A 20,589-nucleotide genomic window follows, 5' to 3' on the forward strand; every position below is an offset into this window, starting at 1 on the left:
AACGTAGTGGAAGACCAAGGGTCACCACCCGACGTCAGGTCGTCAGATTGTGCGACAGCAACTTCAAGATCGCTTTGTTACTGCTGCGGAAACTGCTCGACAGACCATGGGGACACACCAGCGACACATTAGAGTGGACATCGTGCGTCGACGATTGACGAGCAGACAACTCCACTATCACAGGCCACACCGAGGACCCATTCTGACACCACGTCATCGCCGGGACCGTCTTCAGAGGGCAACACAGCACCAGCATTGGCGCTACCAGCAGTGGAGAAGAGTCCTCTTCTCAGACGAGAGCTGGTACTGTATCTCAACAGCAGATGGCACAGAGAGAGTCTGGCAAAGCCGTGGGGAACGTTATTCGGATGCTTGTGTTGTTGAGAGAGACTCGTGGGGTGGTCCGAGTATCATGGTGTGGGTAGGAATTGGTCTTGCACAGAGAGTCGGCCCTGTGGTCTTCCAGAACATCGGTCCAGGGAGAGCTAATGGTCTCACAGCAGCTCGGTACATTGATCAAGTCTTGAGACCACGCGCCATACCTCATTTGGCATACCACGAGTTTCAGCATGATAACGCCCGTGCCCACACTGCGAGAGCAACAAGAGACTTCTTCCAGCAAAATGGCATCAGAACCATGCAGTGGCCTGCCCTCAGTCCCGATTTAAATCCCATTGAGAACATGTGGGACGAGATTCAAAGACGGCTGAATGACGTCCGACCAAGGCCGTCAACTGCAGCTGAACTGCGTCAGGCGTTCCTCAGAGTGTGGGCTCAAGTGCCTATGGCCTTCATCAAATGCCTCATTCATTCCATGTATCGACGTTGCACGGCAGTCATCAATGCACATGGCGGGCACACGAGACACTGACTTGTGATGACATTTTCTCACAGACTAGTGTTGTGTCTTTCACTTTAAGAACATTTGACACTTTAATTTCAACCTTCTCATTCTCATATACTATCCAAAAAAAGAAACGCATAGGTGTTACTGATATGTCAAAACGAAAATAGTACCTATTGTATTCATATTGGGCTTGTATGGACAAGGACTATGCATGAATTTCGCTAAATGCCTTGTGGATGGCGATACACGTGAGCAGAAAGGGAATTTCCACGCATGTAATATTAGGATTCCCCGACATTCCGTAGTAATAAAACCCCATGACGATTCCGGGGTAGAATAGGTCTTCAGTAACCCATGCTTGCCGTAAAAGGCGTCTGTGCTTGTCGTAAAAGGCGACTAACGAGATCGGGTGGTCAGGTTCGCTGACTTGGTTGATACATGTCGTCGATCCAAATTGCGTGGATCGATGCTCATGATGTCAATCGCTGGATTGTCTGGTCCACTTACTGAAATCGAAAAACCTCTATTTTTGTACATTTTCCCACAACAGAGACTGTGGTTAATATAAAGAATTCTCGGAATTCTGGATAATGTGCCCATCGTTCATAACGTTAAAAGTTACTCGTCAATGCTCGGAAATTACAGAACGAATTCACTTGGAAAAAAATCCGTAATTCCTCGAAGATCGTATGCTATTCTGTTATTGGGCCAACCGATGAATTACTGACGCAGTGTACATTCACTTTTCAAGGTTTCGATATGAGTGAGTGAGTGAAATGGGTTATCGCCGCTTTTAACAGTATTCCAGTTATACCACGGCGTATTTGATTAACGTGGGAGGAAAACCCGAAGTGATGCAGGTCTCAGTCGTTTACCACTTTGGTGAATCCCACGAGCACGGGTGTGGTGCTGACAAACCTTGGTTCATAATTGGGGCGAACCGGGATTCGAACCCACGAACATGTGTTCCTGGCGAGCCCTAGGAACAGCGATTTGCGGCGACGTAGACAACTTAGACACCCCTGCCCCAGTTTAAAGATGAACAGGACTGATTATTTTACGTACAGGTATTTTGGTTATTCTAGCTAGAATACAATTGAAAGTATTTTTCGAAATGGTACCACAAGTAAAAGCATTGTGGAAATATGGTTTATGTGGAATGACAGTGGGTGTTATTGTGATTGATTGACAACATTCTGAACGAGTTTTTAATAAATACCCACATTCCCTTTCAAACAAAGTTTATTTTAAAGAAAGATAGAAATAATACAGATATAAGGGTACATTGGGTACATTTTGATAAGTATTTAAATAACACTCAGGCACACTATTAGACTATATTTGTTGAAATGTGTGTTTACTATGCCAAAGAATAATTATAATATCCACAATAATCTATACTTAAATATCTAAGACCTAAACAATCACACATTCGATTTCAACTTCGTCAAATATGTTTTCCTTTCCTGCGAAATATGTTTGTCGTATTCATGACATGGCTTACGTTTGATTAATTTATTTGATAGTGCTTCGTCTACCATGAATCTAATTATTGTTTCCAGAAGTTGACTGTGACAGATAGCAATAGTTACTGTTCCAATTCGATAGCCAGGTTTGTTTGTTGTTTAACGCCGCACTCAGCAATATTCCAGCTGTAAAACGGCGGCCCGTAAATAATCAAGTCTGGACTATATAATCCAGTGATTGACATCATGAGCATCAGATCTACGCAGTTGGGATACGATTATATGCATCAACCAAGTCAGCGAACCTGACCACCCGATCCCGTTAGCCGCCTCTTACGACAAGCATAGTCACCTTTTACGGCAAGCATGGGTTGCTGAAGACCTATTCTACCCCGGAATCGTCATGGGGTTTTATTACTACGGAATGTCGGGGAATCCTAATATTACATGCGAGGAAATTCCCTTTCTGCTCACGTGTATCGCCATCCACAAGGCATTTAGCGAAATTCATGCATAGCCCTTGTCCCGTTAGCCGCCTCTTACGACAAGCATAGTTGCCTTTTACGGCAAGCATGGGTTGCTGAAGACCTATCCTCAGCCGGATCTTCACAGGTACTTTGGTTAGATGGTATACACATGTATGCAGTTTAGCATAAATCCAAAACGTGGAAGGATGCAATAAATAAACCAATGGCTTGTAAACAATCTGTCTGTATCATCGGTGAAAGAAGATTCTGTTGTATCGTTGTAGGTTTACACGACAACAAGGAATGGGTGAAAGTTCTAGAAACTGCCAAAGATGGGGCCGTGGTTTCTGGAAGAAAAGAGGCTTTACAGGAGTCGGTAAAGCCCGGCGCAAGGATAAAATTTGACACTAACGATTACTTTGCCGAAGTTGACAACTGTCAGAACATAAATGGTGATGTATGCTGCCAGGCACTAATGCATATCAGCAATTCTGGATGGAATGGATTTCAAGGAAATGCCTATTGGTGGATGAGCAATATTTGCACGACAGGCAACTGGCACACGATCAGATATTACGTCGGAAGCACCTTCCTGTCTGGGTCACGGCTCACGTCTGCCATTAAGTGGTTCGTTTTGAAAACGAACTACCAACAACCTGTTTACTCTACCTTTGCAAATAGAACTGTTAAGTTGGGTAGTGTAGACACGTTTCTTTTAGCTGTTCTGCAAGGAAAGTCGATTTCTGTGTCTCAACAGCAGAAAGTTGTATTTCCTGTGGAAAATATTGAGATCTTCAACACAGGGTCTGATGGGAAAGCCATGGTAAGCGCTGAACATTTCTGGAGCTTCAGTCAGAGAGTCGCAGGAAACCATCTGGAGTTTCAAGGCAATGCCTACTGGTGGTTCTTGATCCTCAACACAGCTGGTACTCGGGATATGTCCAGGTGGAGTGTGGGCTCTCACGCACCAAGAGGCCAGTCTCAGGATAAAGTGGACACTGCCTGGTTTGTGGATCCTTGTTGGGTTCCAGTTCATACCTATAGCGGTCTGGGCTCAGATTCATTGTGGACGAGGTACATCCTGAAACTTCTCATCGAAGCACGTGGCGGTCCAAAGTATATCTGCATTGGCTAGAGCTGACTCCAAAACGTTCGAAAGTGACTTGAACTGGGAGTTTAGAGTTCTGGGAACGACTGGAGCTGTTCGAACATATCGCCCCCTCGTCGGATCATCTACAGCAAGCCCACTAGGCTATACAATTGACAGACAGGAGATGACTTGGTACGTTGACACTAGGAAATGGCGTTTATTGTTTCACTTGTTGACGGATGGCAAAGTCGTTAAAGGGTCGGCCTTGGATGTCAGAAATGCTGTCGAAGACGGAGCGGACATCAGAGTAGCGTTCAAACTGCCCGACGATCCCGGATTCCGGTATCACAAAGCAGACAATCTTGCCTTGGGACCCACTCCAAATGTTGTAGCACAGATTGTTCGGGCACTGAGAGATAACCAGACATCCTGTGATGAGTTTGAATTTGACTAATCACCACAATGGTCCTTCAAGCTGATCACTACAACTGGGTTTGTTCTCACTTCAAACTGGGTTGTTGGAGAACACGTCAACAAGGGTCGCACGAGTGAACGGGCTGAAATGCAGTGGTTTGCAAGTGTTTAAAGAGCCTCCACCACCCCCACCCCCTCTCCAAACCATAAAAATGCACAACCAAAAAAATCTTCTCTGCAGTGTAACGTCGTTCCATCCTTCGACTCCAAGAACTGTCCAAGAACTATCCACAGTAAATATGTTACATGTAATTTTAATTTTCGGAAATGTTAATTGTTAGTGTATCTGAATCACGTTGTATAATCTAATCTGACTATGCAATTGATGTTTATGAATGAATAAATATTTGAATGCGCTCAATGTTGCGTCTCTATGGTCATATAGTTATCGTTAAGTTTATTGATGACCGAGTAGTGAGGAGTGTCAGTTAAAAGCTGCAAGAAATGCCAATCATGATATACGGTAAAAACACGATTAGGATACTAAATTGATTTAAAGTGGTATATGCTTTTAGTCATGCTATTACAGCTACGATTTATGCAGCTCCGTAGGGACCCGGGTAAGCGCAGGCCCTCGCAGTGGCTCGAACCCTTTTGCTTGTTAGTGTCGATTAAAATTGGATCAGGTGGTCAAGCACGGCAACTTGAAGGACTGCGTGTAAAGTTAACGTACCCGATGATGTGGGATATTACTCATATCAACCACTGGTGTGCGTTGCCGGGATAATTCGATAATTAACAACCCTCCATGATAAAGCTGGAAAAGTGCCGACTGTGGCGTGAAACATCCACATGGATAAATATGACAAATCCATTAAAGTCATCCATCCGAGATTTATATGACGCATTTCTGTTTTATCCTCGGTTATGTAGCAGAGTCCTGGTCCATTTGTGGCCTGCTGGACGATGCGCACACATGTTTGTGTGTTGTTGTTTTTGCTTAAAGCCGCCTTCATCAATATTACAGCTATATGACGGAGGTCTGTAAATAATCGAATCTGGATCAGACAGTTCAGTGATTGACATCATGAGCATCGATCTACACATTTGGTATAAGATGACATGCATCAACCAAGTCAGCGAGCCTGACCACCCGATCCTGTTAGTCGTCTCTTACGACGAACATAGGTTGCTGAAGACCAATTCTGATCCGGAATCTTCACGGTAGGCGCGCATATGTAATTTGAATATTTGTTTTAATCAGGAATGACGACGTAATTTATTATGCCTTTTCTTGCAGCATCCACCCCAAGCCGTGGGGATTAGCATCCGCGTGTCCTATGCTTCACCGACATTATAACGCAATAAAAATGATTAGGAATTGGCTGGGTGTATTTTATGAGTAAGTGAGTGAGTATGGTTTTGCGCCGCTTTTAGCAATATTCCAATAATATCACGGCGGGGGACACCAGATATGGGCTTCACACATTGTACTCATGTCGGAATCGAACCCTGGTATTCGGCGTGACGAGCGAACGCTTTAAACACTAGGCTACCCGACCGCCCCGGTGTATTTTATGGGTTCCTTAACACCTGTGAACTGTGCCTGGTAAAACCCATTTATTCAGGATTGTTATTCTATCATTTACGATAAGCATTTGATTTGCCTGTAAATCAGTACTAATGAAAGACGAGTCGGCTCCCTTCTGATTATATTCTAAAAGATGTTTTCAATTGTCATTACTATCTGTTTGTGAGATTATTGTGTGACTGAATACCACTTTATTGACAGGATTCTCGTGTTAATCGGCAATTATATAACTATCTGTTCTTCACTTGAGTACCATGTATTGTACAACTACAATATATAATTAATTCTTTTTCGATTGTATACCATTTATTTCCTTGTGATGACGGTGTGTGCGTGTCAGGGAGCCTGGATCTGAATCACGGTACTGGCCTCTTACGACAAACATTGGTTGCGGAAGATCAACTCTAACCCGGGAAAATCTCCCAATGTCAACAAAATGCCCCAACAGCGTCGGCCTCCAATAGCCCCTGACAGTCAAGTCCAACTCCTGGCCTTCATGTAGCAAAACTGTTCTCTCTGACAGGAAAGGTCCGAAAGGTGGCTATCTGTCGCCTTAACACTGGACGCCTCGGACAGAGGTGGCTCGTCAGCCTTGGTTGGCTGCTCTTCTAGAAGAAAAACTCTCATTCCAAACATCCGCTGCCTTCTAAACTCCCACAACAAATCCCGGGTCGGTGTCCTTCAGGCGGTTGTCTTCAACACCCTTCCGTCAGTTCCTGCAACATCTCCAATACCTATGGATTTTTTCACCCGAATGAGTGTTGGGTGGCATGGCTGCTTAATTGGGCAACCCTGTTCCTACAGCGCCGATTTTGGTGGCTCGGCCACGTCTGTCGCATGGAGGACGGGATGATCCCAGACGGCTAGTCCTGAAAAGGGCACATAACGTACCCCACCTCCGCTTTAAAAAACGTCTGCAAGCGGGCCTTGACGGCGACAAGCATGGACCTTTCGAGGTGGGTGGAACTTGCCGCGCACCGTGGACTTCTGGCTCCTGATTGGTCGGTTGGTCTGATGACCTCATTTCCGGTTTCGGTTTGGTCACGTGACTGCGCATGCGCGCAGGGCATGATAGTGTATGCGCATCCAACATGGCGGCACATCCGTTTCCGGTCGCGCGCGCATCCTTCGCTCTCCAAGAGGGCGTCATATCCGTTTCCGGGGAGGAGGGGGAAAACCCGGAGAAGCGCTCGTAAAAGATGAACAGGATCGACATTGAAAGAAGCGCGTCTAAAATCTTCTCTTTTTGTGTTCTTTTTGTGTTTTGGCGGCGGCGGCGGCGGCGGCGGAGGGGAAGGGAGGAGGAGGAGGGGGGGGGGGGGAGTAAGGCTGGAAGGGAGTCGGGTCCTTTATTCATCAAAGTTATCATACATAGTCGATAACCCAGCCACTTTGTTGCTAGGTTGACACCACATCGGCGAAAGATATTGCTACAACAGTCCACAAATGACGTCATCGACTATGATGATGTGATTGTAAACTTTGAGATGTAAGGTTTTGTTCCACAAGGCGGTCGTATTGTAGCACAAGGACAATCGTTCGTTTGAGTGGGTGAGTGGCGATCACCTCAGCACTACGAGCATGGTGTGGAATTCTAAAGGTGTTGCCTGAATTTCTTAACGTGAATCGACAGGCACAGACATGTAGGAATGCAGGGAGCGATCGAAATGGTCCCTGTTTTGATTGGTCCAACACGCTGCGCGCTGATTGGTCCGTTCCGGCGCCTGACTTTCACCTCGGTTTTCCAAACTGGCCCGACCCTTGTGTTTCTTTTTCATAGGGAAAGTGATGACCAGAGAGTGTCTATCCTATTTAAGACACTGTCACCCTGTTTCCTGATTGGACAACAACCCAAGCTTCTGATGGGTAACCATTTTTTATCCTGTTTTTTTCTCCCTGGGGTGAGCATGCTGATTTCTCAATCCTAAAAACACAACACAATTCATTTTTTCAACTTTTAGAGTGGATCGAAAGGGCTCCTGTTTTGATGGCTCCAAAACGCGACACGCCGATGGATCCGTTTTGATGCCTGGACTGAGCCTCAGTTTTCCAAATTGGTCCGACCGTTGTGTGCAAGAAGGAGCCTTGTTTGACTTACACGTAGAACTTTTAGCCTACTGCCAGAGCGATGTGGACATTTTGAGACGAGGATGCGCTAACTTCCGACAGAATGCCATCAGCTCGGTTCGCAGGGATCCCTTTGTAGAGGTGATGACAGCTGCTGCAGCCGCGTCCGAAAACACGACCTGAAACCCAATACCATCGCCATTCTTCCACCTCAAGGTTACCAACCCAAGAGAAATTATTCCCAGGCCTGTATGCACTGGCTGAATTATCTGATGGAAACGGACCCCCATCTGCACCTCCAGCACGCCAGGAATGGAGGTGAAAAAGAGTTAATGTGTGGAGAGGGTCAACATCGGTACAGTGTGGATGGCTACGATCCAGCGACAGGCACCATCTACGAAATCCTGGGATGGTTCTGGCATGGGTGCCAGACATGTTACAAGACCCAACCTCATCCCGTCCTTGGCACGTCGTTGGGAGCACGTTATACCGACACCCGCTACCGCCTGAGTCTCTTGAGCCAACACCCTGAGGTGAAACGAATTGTCACCCTGTTGGAGCACTAGTTTACAAAAATGCGACAGGAGGACTCCGCTCTGCGTGCTTTCTTGCAGGGACCCCACTGTATCCACGTCACTGGACCACTCAACCCTCGCGACGCCTTCTATGGAGGACGCACCAATGCCACGCGATTATTCTACGAAGCCCTAGAAGGTGAAACCACCAAGTACATCGATATTTGTTCCCTTTATCCTTACATTTGTAAGACCGGAGCGTATCCCACGGGACACCCGACCCTTCTCCATCAACCACCTGTGGACCAATGTCGTGTTCTACCCCTGAAACGACTCTACCATCCGCTACTGCCCTACAGATCGGGTGGCAAAATGCTCTATCCTTTGTGAAGTATGTGTGCCGATACCCGGCCAGACTCCCCCTGCAAGCACGCGGACGAAGAGAGGTCATGAGTGGGTACGTACGCCACCGTGGAACTCCAGGAAGCCGTGAAGAAGTATGACTACCAGGTGCTTTAGATCTACGACGTTTGGCATTTTGACACCTTTGCACAGCATGACCCCGACACCCAGCAAGAAGGACTCTTTGACACTTATATCTATCGTCATTTCAAGGAGAAGCTCGAAGACAGCAGATACCCCGAGGGATGTACGGATCACAACGCTTACATCCAGGAGATCTATGACAAAGAAGGCATTGGGTTGGACAAGGGCCGCATCGAAAAAAACCCAGGACGTCGCATGATTGCCAAGATGCAAATGAATTCGCTCTGGGGCAAGTTTGGACAACGGTTAGACTACAGTCAGAATATCTATATGAACGATCCTGTACAGTACTTTGCCTTGTGGAGGGATGAACGCAATACCATCGAGGATGTCACTGTTGTCAACGAACATGTGGTTGAAGTGACCTATACCCACAAGGAAGAATTCCAAACCCCTCATTCTCATTTCAATGTTGCCATCGCTGCCTGGGTCACCGCCCAAGCACGTCTCAAGCTGTACGAGACCCTTGCCCTGGTGGGTCGAAGGGTCTTGTACTTTGACACGGACAGCGTCATTTACATTCATCGACCCCATGACACGAATCCAGAGCTGGGTCATTCGTTGGGTGAGTTTACAGATGAACTGGACGGAAACACCATCAAGACATTTGTGTCAGGAGGTCCCAAAAAGTATGGCTATGAGTTAATGAACCCCAGACCCGATGGAACGCGCACGACCTGCAAAGTGCGAGGGTTCACTTTGAATTACAGAAACCAACAACATCTCAACTTTGACACCATGAAAGGACTGATACTGGGACAACGACCTGGGAACGAGGGGGAGAAAATCAGCTTGGATTACCCTCATCAAATCAGTCGAAAAGGACCTCGGCATGAAAACGCTCTTGTGACCCGACCCACCCGAAAAGAGTATCGTACCATGTACAACAAGCGACGTCTCGTCTGCGACGAAACCACAGGGCTGCCTGTAGACACGCTCCCCTTTGGCTACAGAGACGACTAGATCATTTTTTAATTTTTTTATTTCATCACAAAGGATCGAAACTGAATCGACATGGACACTTACAGAAAAACCGGATCGAAATCTGACCAATCAGAAGCTTGGGTTGTCGACCCATCAAAGGACCACCTTTGCCTTGGTCGGCCCTCTGATGGGTCGAAACGAGGTTGTGCTTTCTCTCTCACGCTACAAGCCTGACCCTATGGAAAAGAAACACAAGGGTCGGTCCATTTTGGAAAAATTGAGACTCAGACCAGTCACCGGAACGGACCAATCAGAAAGCAGGACATCAGTGCCTTCCGTCGTGCAATGGCTGACATCCTGGAGGTGCGGTTAGTTCTACATTGGGAGATGATGAGAACAAGTGCCTTGTACAAAGCTTCACATGACTGCATGTATGAGAAGTAAAAGAGTGTTGTGGACACATTTCTGCCTCCAGGGTATGGCATCTGCATCCCCAGGATGGAACTCTACGTGGAAAAGTCAACCCCAACACCTGAAGCTGCAGCACTCCATACTCAAAGCAGCCCAAAAAGCAGCACCACCACACGTCGCAGCAGTTACGGCAGTGGTAGTAGAGGGAACGTTAAAAGAAACAGACGTACTCCTCTCAGCACTCACTGCAGCGTCAGCAGTGGCAGAAGCAGCACCCATACTAACAACAAAACCCTCAGAAGCAGTGAAAGCAGCACAACAACTCGACTCAGCACTATGGACAGTGATACTAGCATCAGCCGCAGCAACACCTGCAGCCATAGAAGCAGTAGCACTCGTTGAAATAGTAACTTCACATGCACCATTGCTGCAACAGTACTCATCGCAGACAACACCAACAAACACACCCGTAGCAGCAGCAGAAGCAGCCACCACACAGGCAGAAGAAGATGCAGCTGCAGACGCAGCAACAACACCCTCACTAAAAGTATTCATCAATGCACTACAGATGGTGCAATGCGCGGCAGGTGTAAGGGCATCGAAGGGGACACCCCGAGAAGCAGCAGCAACAGAAAAATTCGCCTCAGCACTATCCTGGGCGGCAGCAACAGACACAGCCGCCACACCCACAGCAGAAGAAGCAGCAACAGCTGCACTCGTCGCCGTAGTAACAGGAGTAAATTCAGCGCAGTCATCACCACCACCACCTTCACCATCACCGATGGACACCTCAGATGCTGCAGCACCCACACCAAAACCAGTGGCAGTCACCACAGCACCCTCATCAACAGCACCAACACCAAAACCAGTGGCAGCAGCAGTGGCACCAGCAGTGGCAGCCACCACCCCCACAGTAATAGAAGCACCAGTAGCAACACCCTCACTAACAGAACTCTTCGACGCGCTCCACGCAGCAGCAACAACACCCTCACCAGCAGCAGCAGCAGCAGCACCAGAACTCATCTCAGCACTATATAGAGCGGCAGTAGCAGCCGCAGCAGCAACACCTTCACCAACAGAAGCAGCAGCCACAGCAGCACTCATTGCAACATTGAGCAGGCTACCTGTGTGATGACGATGACGAAGGTTGTCATCCACTTTTTCACATTATTCGCATTGTTTCACATTGTTTCGCATTGTTTGCCCTGTATCTAAGTTGAAGTGTGTTAGGTGTCATCATTAAACAGGGATAAATGGAACTGACTCTTTGTGTCTTGATTGATCTCAACACCAACAGGATGCTGAACCGAGGGTAGAGGCTGAGTTGAGATGTCGTCTACGTTGTCTGTCTGTCTGTCATGTCAGTGCACGTGCTCGTTGTAAAAGTTGAGAATAAAAAAATAGATAAAAGAAAAAGGTCATGCTTGAAAGATCAGATGCCTGGTGTCCACATGGTGTTCAGACTAATCGACACCCACCCTGCTTGCTTTGCCAACACAAAAAACAACAATCCAAAAGAACCCACACCCTCCCCTTCGTCCTCTTGGAGGCACACGCCTACGCGTGACACCACAATTGTACGTCTCAAAATAATAAAATAAAATAGATATGTTGGTATGTATGGTGGTGTACACGAGTGAAAGACCACGTGTGCCTGGAGACACGAGTCAAACACCACGTCTCTCTCTCTCTCTCTCTCTCTCTCTCTCTCTCTCTCTCTCTCTCTCTCCTTAAAAATACTAAATATGATAAATAATCCTTTGGATCAACGTGTGTTTGAAGACACGCATGACACCACGTTTGCATGGCAACATGAAGTACATCACGTGTGCATGGAAACACACGAAGTACATGACGTTTGCATGGAGACACGAGTGACAGTACGCAGGTCAACCTACACGAGTGCCGACTCCTCAGCGTGGATGAACGAATGACAACGTCATCATCCTATGGATCAACGTGCGTTTGTCGTCACGCATAGCACCATGTTTGCATGGAGACACGAAATACATCACGTAAGCATATACCTACATCACGTTCATGTCTGTGCGTGTCGATTCACCATTAGAATTCAGCCGACACCTTTAGAATTCCACACCATGATCGTAGCGCTAAGGTGATCGCCACTCACCGACTTTAACTTAGACGAACAACTGTCATAGTGGGCTACAATACACGATCGCCTTGTGGAACGAGACCTTGCACCTCAAAGTTTACAAACATATCACCATACCCGATGACATGATTTGTGACATGTTGTTGCAAAATCCTTCGCCGATATGACGTCAACCTAGCAACAAAGTGGCAGAGTCGTCGACTGTGTATAATAACTTTGATAAGCTCGTCTCAGTGAGCTATCAGCTCCACATGCCATCGCCACACACCCACCAAAACAAAACAAAACAAAGAACCCGACTCCCTTCCCGCCTTCCTCCTTCCCCCTCCTCCTCCTCCCGCTCCCTCCTTCTTCTCCTCCTCCTCCCTCCCTCCTCCCTCCTCCTCCTACTCCTCCCTTCCCCTCCGCCGCCTTCGCCGCCACCACCACTTCTATTTTTAGAACAAGAAAAAAGAGATTTTAGTCGCGCTACTTTCAATGTCGATCCTGTTCGCCTTTTACGAGCGCTTCTCCGGGTTTTCCCCTCCTCCCCGGTAACGGATGTGACGCCCTCTTGGAGGTGCGCATGTCACCGGAAACGGATGTGCCTACATCTTGGATGCGCACGCAGGACCCATCATGCTCTGCGCGCATGCGCAGTCACGTGACCAAACCAAAACCGGAAGTGACGTCATCAGACCAACCGACTAATCAGACTGACTGACTGATTTTACACATTGACTTCAAACTAATAAGGATGGTGGTTTTCGGCCGTACTCACTCATAGCCAGTTGACAGGCCAGGCGAGTCAAGTTTTGCAACATGTTCTTATATGCGGATAGATATGCAAATATCAAAGGTCAAGTAGGGACTACTTTCACTGCTTATCAACAAACATGGCGTCGCCCTTGTCATTCGGCGATCCAGTCAGAATTTACCATCGGGAATCTGGAGAAACTACTGGAATTATTGCTATCATTATGAAAAGTATAGTCTAATATACTGAAAATCAGTGTCCGACTGTAACGAAGCTAAGGCATTTTACATGTTTGGGCAACTTTGGAGATATAAATTGCGAAACAATTTAGCGAGGGCACTAGCCAAGCGGGATCACTTTCCATAGCTGTGCTAGTAGACATCTGCCGCTTGGAACATTTTCCACAAATTAAAACATTTGGATTTGGTCGAAATATGTTCGAATTGTTACCTTGTTTCGTTTTGTTGCTGTGTGTACATCTGACTGCACATCTTAACGTTACGACAAGACAGGCCGTCTTACTGTGGCCGTGACGTTTCAGAGGCCAGGATTAGAGTAGCTTCCCTTTGATAAAGTATAGTTACTCTATCAGACAGGCCGATGGATTACCGCGAAAGGGAAGAAAAAACAATTTGTGCAGGCAATTGTTGTTTTGCATATATGTAGTTACGTCACTGTATAAGAAATAGGTATCAGTTGGAACTGTATTGGCTCCTGTCACTGTCCGACTGACATATCACGCACACTCCGACGTAATATATAATAATTCGCACATTCCATGAAAAATTGTAATGTTTAGGTAGTGTTTGTGAGAGATGGCAAGAGATTTTCGAGCACAGAATTGAAGAATGACATTTATATGATAAAGAGGTTATCACGCTTTTGTGTTTGGGGATGGTAAATATCAAAGGCTCGCTAAATACAATATTTATTCCTTATACAGGACTCGCGTGATAACCTCTATATATTGTCCAAGGACACCCACATCATAATTGGGATCGGATGGCCAGGTTCGCTGACTTGGTTGATGCATGTCATCGTATCCCAATTGCGTGGGACCCGTGAAAATCCGGGGTAGAATAGGTCTTCAGCAACCAGAGTTTATCGTAAAAGCGACTATGCTTGTCGTAAGAGGCGACTAACGGGATTGGGTGACCAGGTTCGCTGACTTGGTTGATGCATGTTATAGTATTCCAATTGCGTGGGACCCGTGAAAATCCGGAGTAGAATAGGTCTTCAGCAACCAGAGTTTATCGTAAAAGGCGGCTATGCTTGTTGTAAGAGGCGACTAACGGGATTGGGTGACCAGGTTCGCTGACTTGGTTGATGCATGTCATCGTATCCAAACTGCGTGGATCGATGCTCATCGTGTCAATCACTGGATTGTCTGGTCCAAACTCGATTACTTACAGACCACCGTCATATAGCTGGAGTATTGCTGAGTGATGTGTTAAACAAACAAACAAACAAACACTAGATTCTCAGTGATTTAGTTGCGTTGCTTCTTCAAAAGTATAAACGAATATAATCTTCAAGCTTCATAGAAACCTATGATTATGGGTTCGAATCCCGGTTCGCCCCGATTATGTTTCTAGGGTTTCAGCACCATACCCGTGCTCGTGGGTTTCACCGAAGTGGTAAACGCCTGAGACCTGCATCACTTCGGGCTTTCCTCCCACATTAAGCTGACACGCCGTGATATGCCTGGACTACTTTTAAAAGCGGCGTTAGGCCCAACTCACTCACTGTACTTGGTGGGGTCCAGCTATGAACTTTCAAAGTTTAGGTTATTGGTTGTTTAAGTAAGGATAAGAATGTATGGATGAACAACTTCTTTATTACTTCATAAGAGCGACGTTTTGGTGTATGTTCTAACACCATTATCAAGCAAGTGATGTTCAGAGAATGGTTGAGTATATTATATACAGGTAGGAGGCAGTGTTATACAGTAGAGTAGATATCAGATGTAGTTATACCGGAGTGGAGAAGCCTGGTATGTACACACAATCATCGTTGAAGTCAGTGGCATAAACAAAGAATGAAGTCAGATATATACTGTCGTCCAAAAGAAACTTTACCAGAGTTTGAAATCACTCTTGCTCAAAAACAACAAAACATACATGCACGAAGTAAAGTGTATTGAGAAGATCAATATATCAACATTATCAACACTGAAAATGACAATCATACCGCGACCGACAATGACGTCAGAGCCCCCCAAAGTTAGGTGTGGTACAAAACTCGAGCTTTCAGAATCATAGACAATAGGCAGAGTACATAAACAATCGCTCACGTTCAATAACAAGTCATTAGTAGCCACGGCAGGGCGTTGACGTTGTTGGCTGCGAGGAAGTTGTCTTCTATCAGCCCTAAACATACAGAATCGACTTTCGTCAGTGAAGACAACCCTCTGCCAGTCACGTCGTTGCCAACGTCGTACAGTCCGGGCCCATCTCAATTGCAGACGACGATGTTGCGCTGTCAATAGCTGTCCTCTGTATGGTCTAAAAGCCCTGATTCCATGAGCCCTGAGTCTCCTGGCCGCTGTCTGTCGACTAACCATGTGACCTAAGGCATTTGTCGCCGATGACGTCACTGTCTGGAAGCGATTTCGGAGGTGCAAGGTACGCAAGTACCGGTCATCATGGGGCGTGGTCACCCTGGGTCTGCCTGTTCTTGGCCTGTCGGAGGTCCGCCCTGTCTGTCTGTAACGTTGCATCAAGATGGTAACGGCAACACGGGAGCAACCGAAGGTTCGTGCAATATGGGCGTGGGTGGCTCCCATCTGTACCATACCCAAGGCTCGTTCACGTTGTTCGTCTGTGAGTCGTGGCATTTCTTTTGTGTTTTTTTTATCACTGTGGATGTCTGACTTGCCGTTGCAATCGTTTTTTACCCTTACCCGCAAGTGCATTTGCAGTTGTCCGTGGTGCACGTGTTTTTCACTTTTTCGCGTGTTATCTCGCAAACATGTAACAGACGATTAACGTTTTCTGCATACACTATTGTTGTATTTGGGCGATGTGTTTTAGATAGACTTCATCGAAAAAGAATTATACTTTGTCTGAAATTTATATTATCAGTTGGTAAAGTTTCTTTTGGACGTCAGTTTATAAACAACGGGATTATGGCTGATTGGGGTCTTTGATCAGTTGATGGTACGCCGGGGGTACATAATAGCCTTGGTCACGGTTGATTGACGGTTTGAGTCTTTTCATGTTGATGGCTTCCTGTAGTTTTCTGATTTTGAAGTCTTTGCGGTTGGTGGTGAGGGGTTTGACTTTATCCCACTGAATGCTGTGGCTTGGGTTGTCACTGATGTGGTCCGATAGAGCTGATTTAAAGTCATCTTTGGAGACTGACCTTTGATGTTCTTTAATTCACGTGCTCAGAGCCAGTTTGGCCATTGTGATAATCATTGAAGAGACAACTCAGTGCCTTCCACACATATATACAGTGACAGTGGTCCAGTCGTTTAGGGCGCGGCAAGTCGCCGTGCAGAGTTGTGTCCTTTGGACATGCCAAAACCTATGTGGGTTTAGTTTGTTGTGTTTGTTGTTTAAACCGCACTCAGCAATATTCCAGCTATATGACGGCGGTCGGTAAATAAGTCTGCACCAGACAATCCAGTGATTGACATCATGAGCATCGATCTTCGCAATTTGGATACGACGACATGCATCAACCAAGTCAGCGAGCCTGACCACCCGATCCCGTTAGTCGCCTGTTACGACAAGCATAGTCACCTGTTACGGCAAGCATGGGTTGCTGAAGACTATAGCACCGCAATTCGCTGTGTAGAGTTGCGTCCCTTGGACACACCAGAATCCAATTATTGTGGGTTCAGATTCCGGTTTCTAGGTTTCTTAGCACCATACTCGTGCTCGAAGGTTTCACCAAAGTGGTTAACTTCTGAGACCTACGGCGTTAAATTGGACGCATTCGCACACCCACTTTATCATTACGGGGTACGAGTGGCCCTGTCGTCTAATAAGGCGCCGGAATTCGCTGTTTTAAGATACTGTCACTCCAGCTGTGAGCCAGAAACGCAATATGCCAGTCTACCTATACCACCTCGCCAGGCTGACACAAGGGTCGCTCCTTCGGGGAGTCGGTGATTAGAGTATTAAATTAACGTTACAGAGTCGGCACATAATGACACTCCGACTGTGAGATAAGCTACGCAGTTGGGCAAGATAACAACCTACTTGAATGTATTTTAAATGATTACTCGATACACCCCTGACAAGTAGAATGTGGTGATATATATAGGACTTCGTAATCTTTAGTTATGTAAGTTAATGAAGGCCTGGGTTGTATACATACAGCTGTCGGTGATAGCTACGTCACTCTGCCTCCGGCCATCAAACGCCAACACAGCAGCCTTCTCCGATTTTCAAGGTAAGGAACAATTTCACTTACAAGTTAATATTCTGTTAGCTGCGATCAAAATACGTTAGGTTTAAGTTAGATATATTTGGACTATATAGTTGCGTTGTGAAAATAATCGTTGAGAAAATACCTTGTTGACAGTGATATAACTCCAATACTGTTAAAAGCGGCGTTAAACCCAACTCACTCACTAACTCACTAACTCACACACTATAAATTATAATTACCAAAGGTAATCTTGGCCTGAAGGTATATTGAACAGTCCTCGAATTTGGACGCTGCAGACGCAGTTTTTCTGAACCACGAGACTATGACAGATGTCAGAGACTTCTGTCATTGAAAACATGTAAACCCGCGGTTGAGTGAGTGAGTGAGTGAGTGAGTTGGGCCTAACGCCGCTATGAACAGATTCCAGTTATATCACGGTGTGCCAGCTTGATGTGGGAGGAAAGACCGAAGTGATGCAGGACTCACCACTTTGGTGAAACCCAAGAGCAAGGGTATGGTGCTGACAAACCTAGAAACACAATCCGGTTGAACCTGCATTCGACTGGGCCCACTCATGCTGAATATTTTTGACATGTGATAGGAATATGAAGGCAATAACATCGAATTTGGAGGCTGCAGACGCAGTTTTTCTGAACCACGAGACTATGACAGATGTCAGAGACTTCATACTTGATAACATGTAAACCCGCGGTTGAGTGAGTGAGTGAGTGAGTGAGTTGGGCCTAACGCTGCTATGAACAGATTCCAGTTATATCACGGCATGCCAGCTTGATGTGGGAGGAAAGACCGAAGTGATGCAGGACTCAGACGTCTACCACCTTGGTGAAAAACCAAGAAACACAATCCGGTCGAACCTGGATGCCACCCATGTTGAATATGTTTGACATGTGATAGGAATATGTAGGCAAGAACACGTATTTGTGACGGCAAGAGATCTTGATCATTTCCGATTATAATTCTCATGCGCCCAATTATAAAATTTTGTTCTGAGATAAACGACTGTGCTTTTATATCGTGTCGTAATCCCAACCACATAAAAATGCAATATTCATCGACGGCATTAACACACTACTGATTCTTGAATCAAGTGACAGTGTACAGTGTTCAAATAAATAACAATTTCTTCAAAATTGTAGCTTGTATTTGTCATTGTTGCTGGCTTACGAGTATTTGTTACAATGATTCTACGAATTCTCTTTTTGTCAATTACTCTTCTTACGCCCCGGGACATGCATTTCATACCCAAATCGGCAAAGTGCGAGGTGCACGTGCGAAAGGCTCGGGGAACACATTTCACGTGCTTCACACAGGGCCGACTCACACATTGTTCTCACAGTTGAGCATAAAGTTCTGGAATACCTTTCAAAATACCTTTAACAAAACAATGCTTTTAATCTTTTTAGGTGCTATAAATGTTGGACATGGTTTAAGTATGTATGCCCCCAGTGTCTAATCGTTGAAATGGTTAATTAAACCGCCTCGTGGTTTCTCTAATTGAAGTTCCGACACATAGTCGGGGCAGACGATTGTGTAACAGTGAGTAATACGTGTGCATGTCCGTGTGTGTATTTCATTTATTCCTGTTCCATTTCATCGGTTTTCTTGTTTGTAATCTGGCATTATGGTGTATTACGACATGTAATGTATTGGTTGGTATGTTGTTTAACGCCGCACTCAGCAATATTCCAGCTACATTCCAGCTACAAAATGATATGATTGTGTATGCTGCCATGACTTCCACAAAAATAAGGGTCATCGGCACTGGAGCCTGTCTTGGGATGATGACTAATACCACCAGGTTGCCAGTATTTATCTATTCAAAGGATATGACCTTCACCTTTTTGCCCTACTTATAGGGTAATTCTTGCAAAGGATGCATTGACCAACTGAATGACATCAGTGAACTTAAATGTATCGTTGCAGTGAAACCAGCTGAGTTCACAGTGAGAATAATATACTAAACATTTGCTAAGGACCAAATAGTTGTCTTTAGTTTGTTTGTTTTTTGTTTAACGCCGCACTCGGCAATATTCCAGCTACATTCCAGCTACAAAATGATATGATTGTGTATGCTGCCATGACTTCCACAAAAATAAGGGTCATCGGCACTGGAGCCTGTCTTGGGATGATGACTAATACCACCAGGTTGCCAGTATTTATCTATTCAAAGGATATGACCTTCACCTTTTTGCCCTACTTATAGGGTAATTCTTGCAAAGGATGCATTGACCAACTGAATGACATCAGTGAACTTAAATGTATCGTTGCAGTGAAACCAGCTGAGTTTACAGTGAGAATAATATAGTAAACATTTGCTAAGGACCAAAAGAGTTGTCTTTAGTTTGTTTGTTTTTTGTTTAACGCCGCACTCGGCAATATTCCAGCTATATGACGTCGGTCTGTAAATAATCGAGTCTGGACCAGACAATCCAGTGATTAATATCATGAGCATCGATCCACGCAATTTGGATCAATGTCATGCATCAACCAAGTCAGCGAGCCTGACCACCCTATCCCGTTAGTCGCCTCCTACAACAAGCGGCTTCCCCCCTAGATCTCATGTCTATAAATTAAGGATTGTACTTGCTAGTGTGTTTGCGCGCTAAAGTTTCTATTCATTCACTATGTGGTTTCAATGATTGGGATTAATTATCTCCCTTATCACCCTGAGTCAAATGTTGATGATGCAACACGAAGATACAGATGAAGCTGGTCAGAGTAATTAACTCCATTACCAGATGATGTACATGTGTGTTAGTTCAAACGCACACTTGACATTTCGTTTATTTTAAATTAAAATAAAACAGGAACGAGTTTGTTCGGAGAGCTGACATTTCTCCCTTCAGGTTGAAGAATTCCACTTTACCCGCCGGCTCCGGGTGCTGTCAAATGCCAGATCGGTCACGTTAAGTTTGGTTCAGGAGTTCACACGTTGTTTTGTAACAACCTGTCTTACCTGGGTCATTACAGTCATAGCGTAGAGACATGACCAGAAGGA

General features: G+C 45.7%; 2 protein-coding genes across 2 annotated transcripts; both read left to right on the forward strand.

Moving 5' to 3' along the window:
* LOC125373043 lies at positions 1-3,915 on the forward strand (the record flags this gene model as incomplete). The annotated part of the gene is made up of 2 exons (XM_048383852.1): positions 1-48; positions 2,965-3,915. Coding segments are annotated over 2 exons (999 nt in total), but the record flags the coding sequence as incomplete, so codon positions are not given.
* A 6,490-nt stretch (positions 3,916-10,405) lies between these two features.
* Positions 10,406-11,470, forward strand: LOC124138306 (ice-structuring glycoprotein-like). Its single transcript, XM_046504894.2, has one exon. The coding sequence runs from the start codon at positions 10,406-10,408 to the stop codon at positions 11,468-11,470; it is 1,065 nt and encodes a 354-aa protein (XP_046360850.2).
* The last annotated feature ends 9,119 nt before the right edge of the window (positions 11,471-20,589 follow it).

This window comes from Haliotis rufescens, unplaced genomic scaffold, assembly GCF_023055435.1.
Source record: "Haliotis rufescens isolate VD_foot unplaced genomic scaffold, xgHalRufe1.0.p SCAF_5, whole genome shotgun sequence".
NCBI lineage: Eukaryota > Metazoa > Mollusca > Gastropoda > Lepetellida > Haliotidae > Haliotis > Haliotis rufescens.

Coding starts and splice junctions, on each gene's coding strand:
- LOC124138306 (XM_046504894.2), top strand. CDS start 10,406: ATGGCATCTGCATCCCCAGGATGGAACTCTACGTGGAAAAGTCAACCC.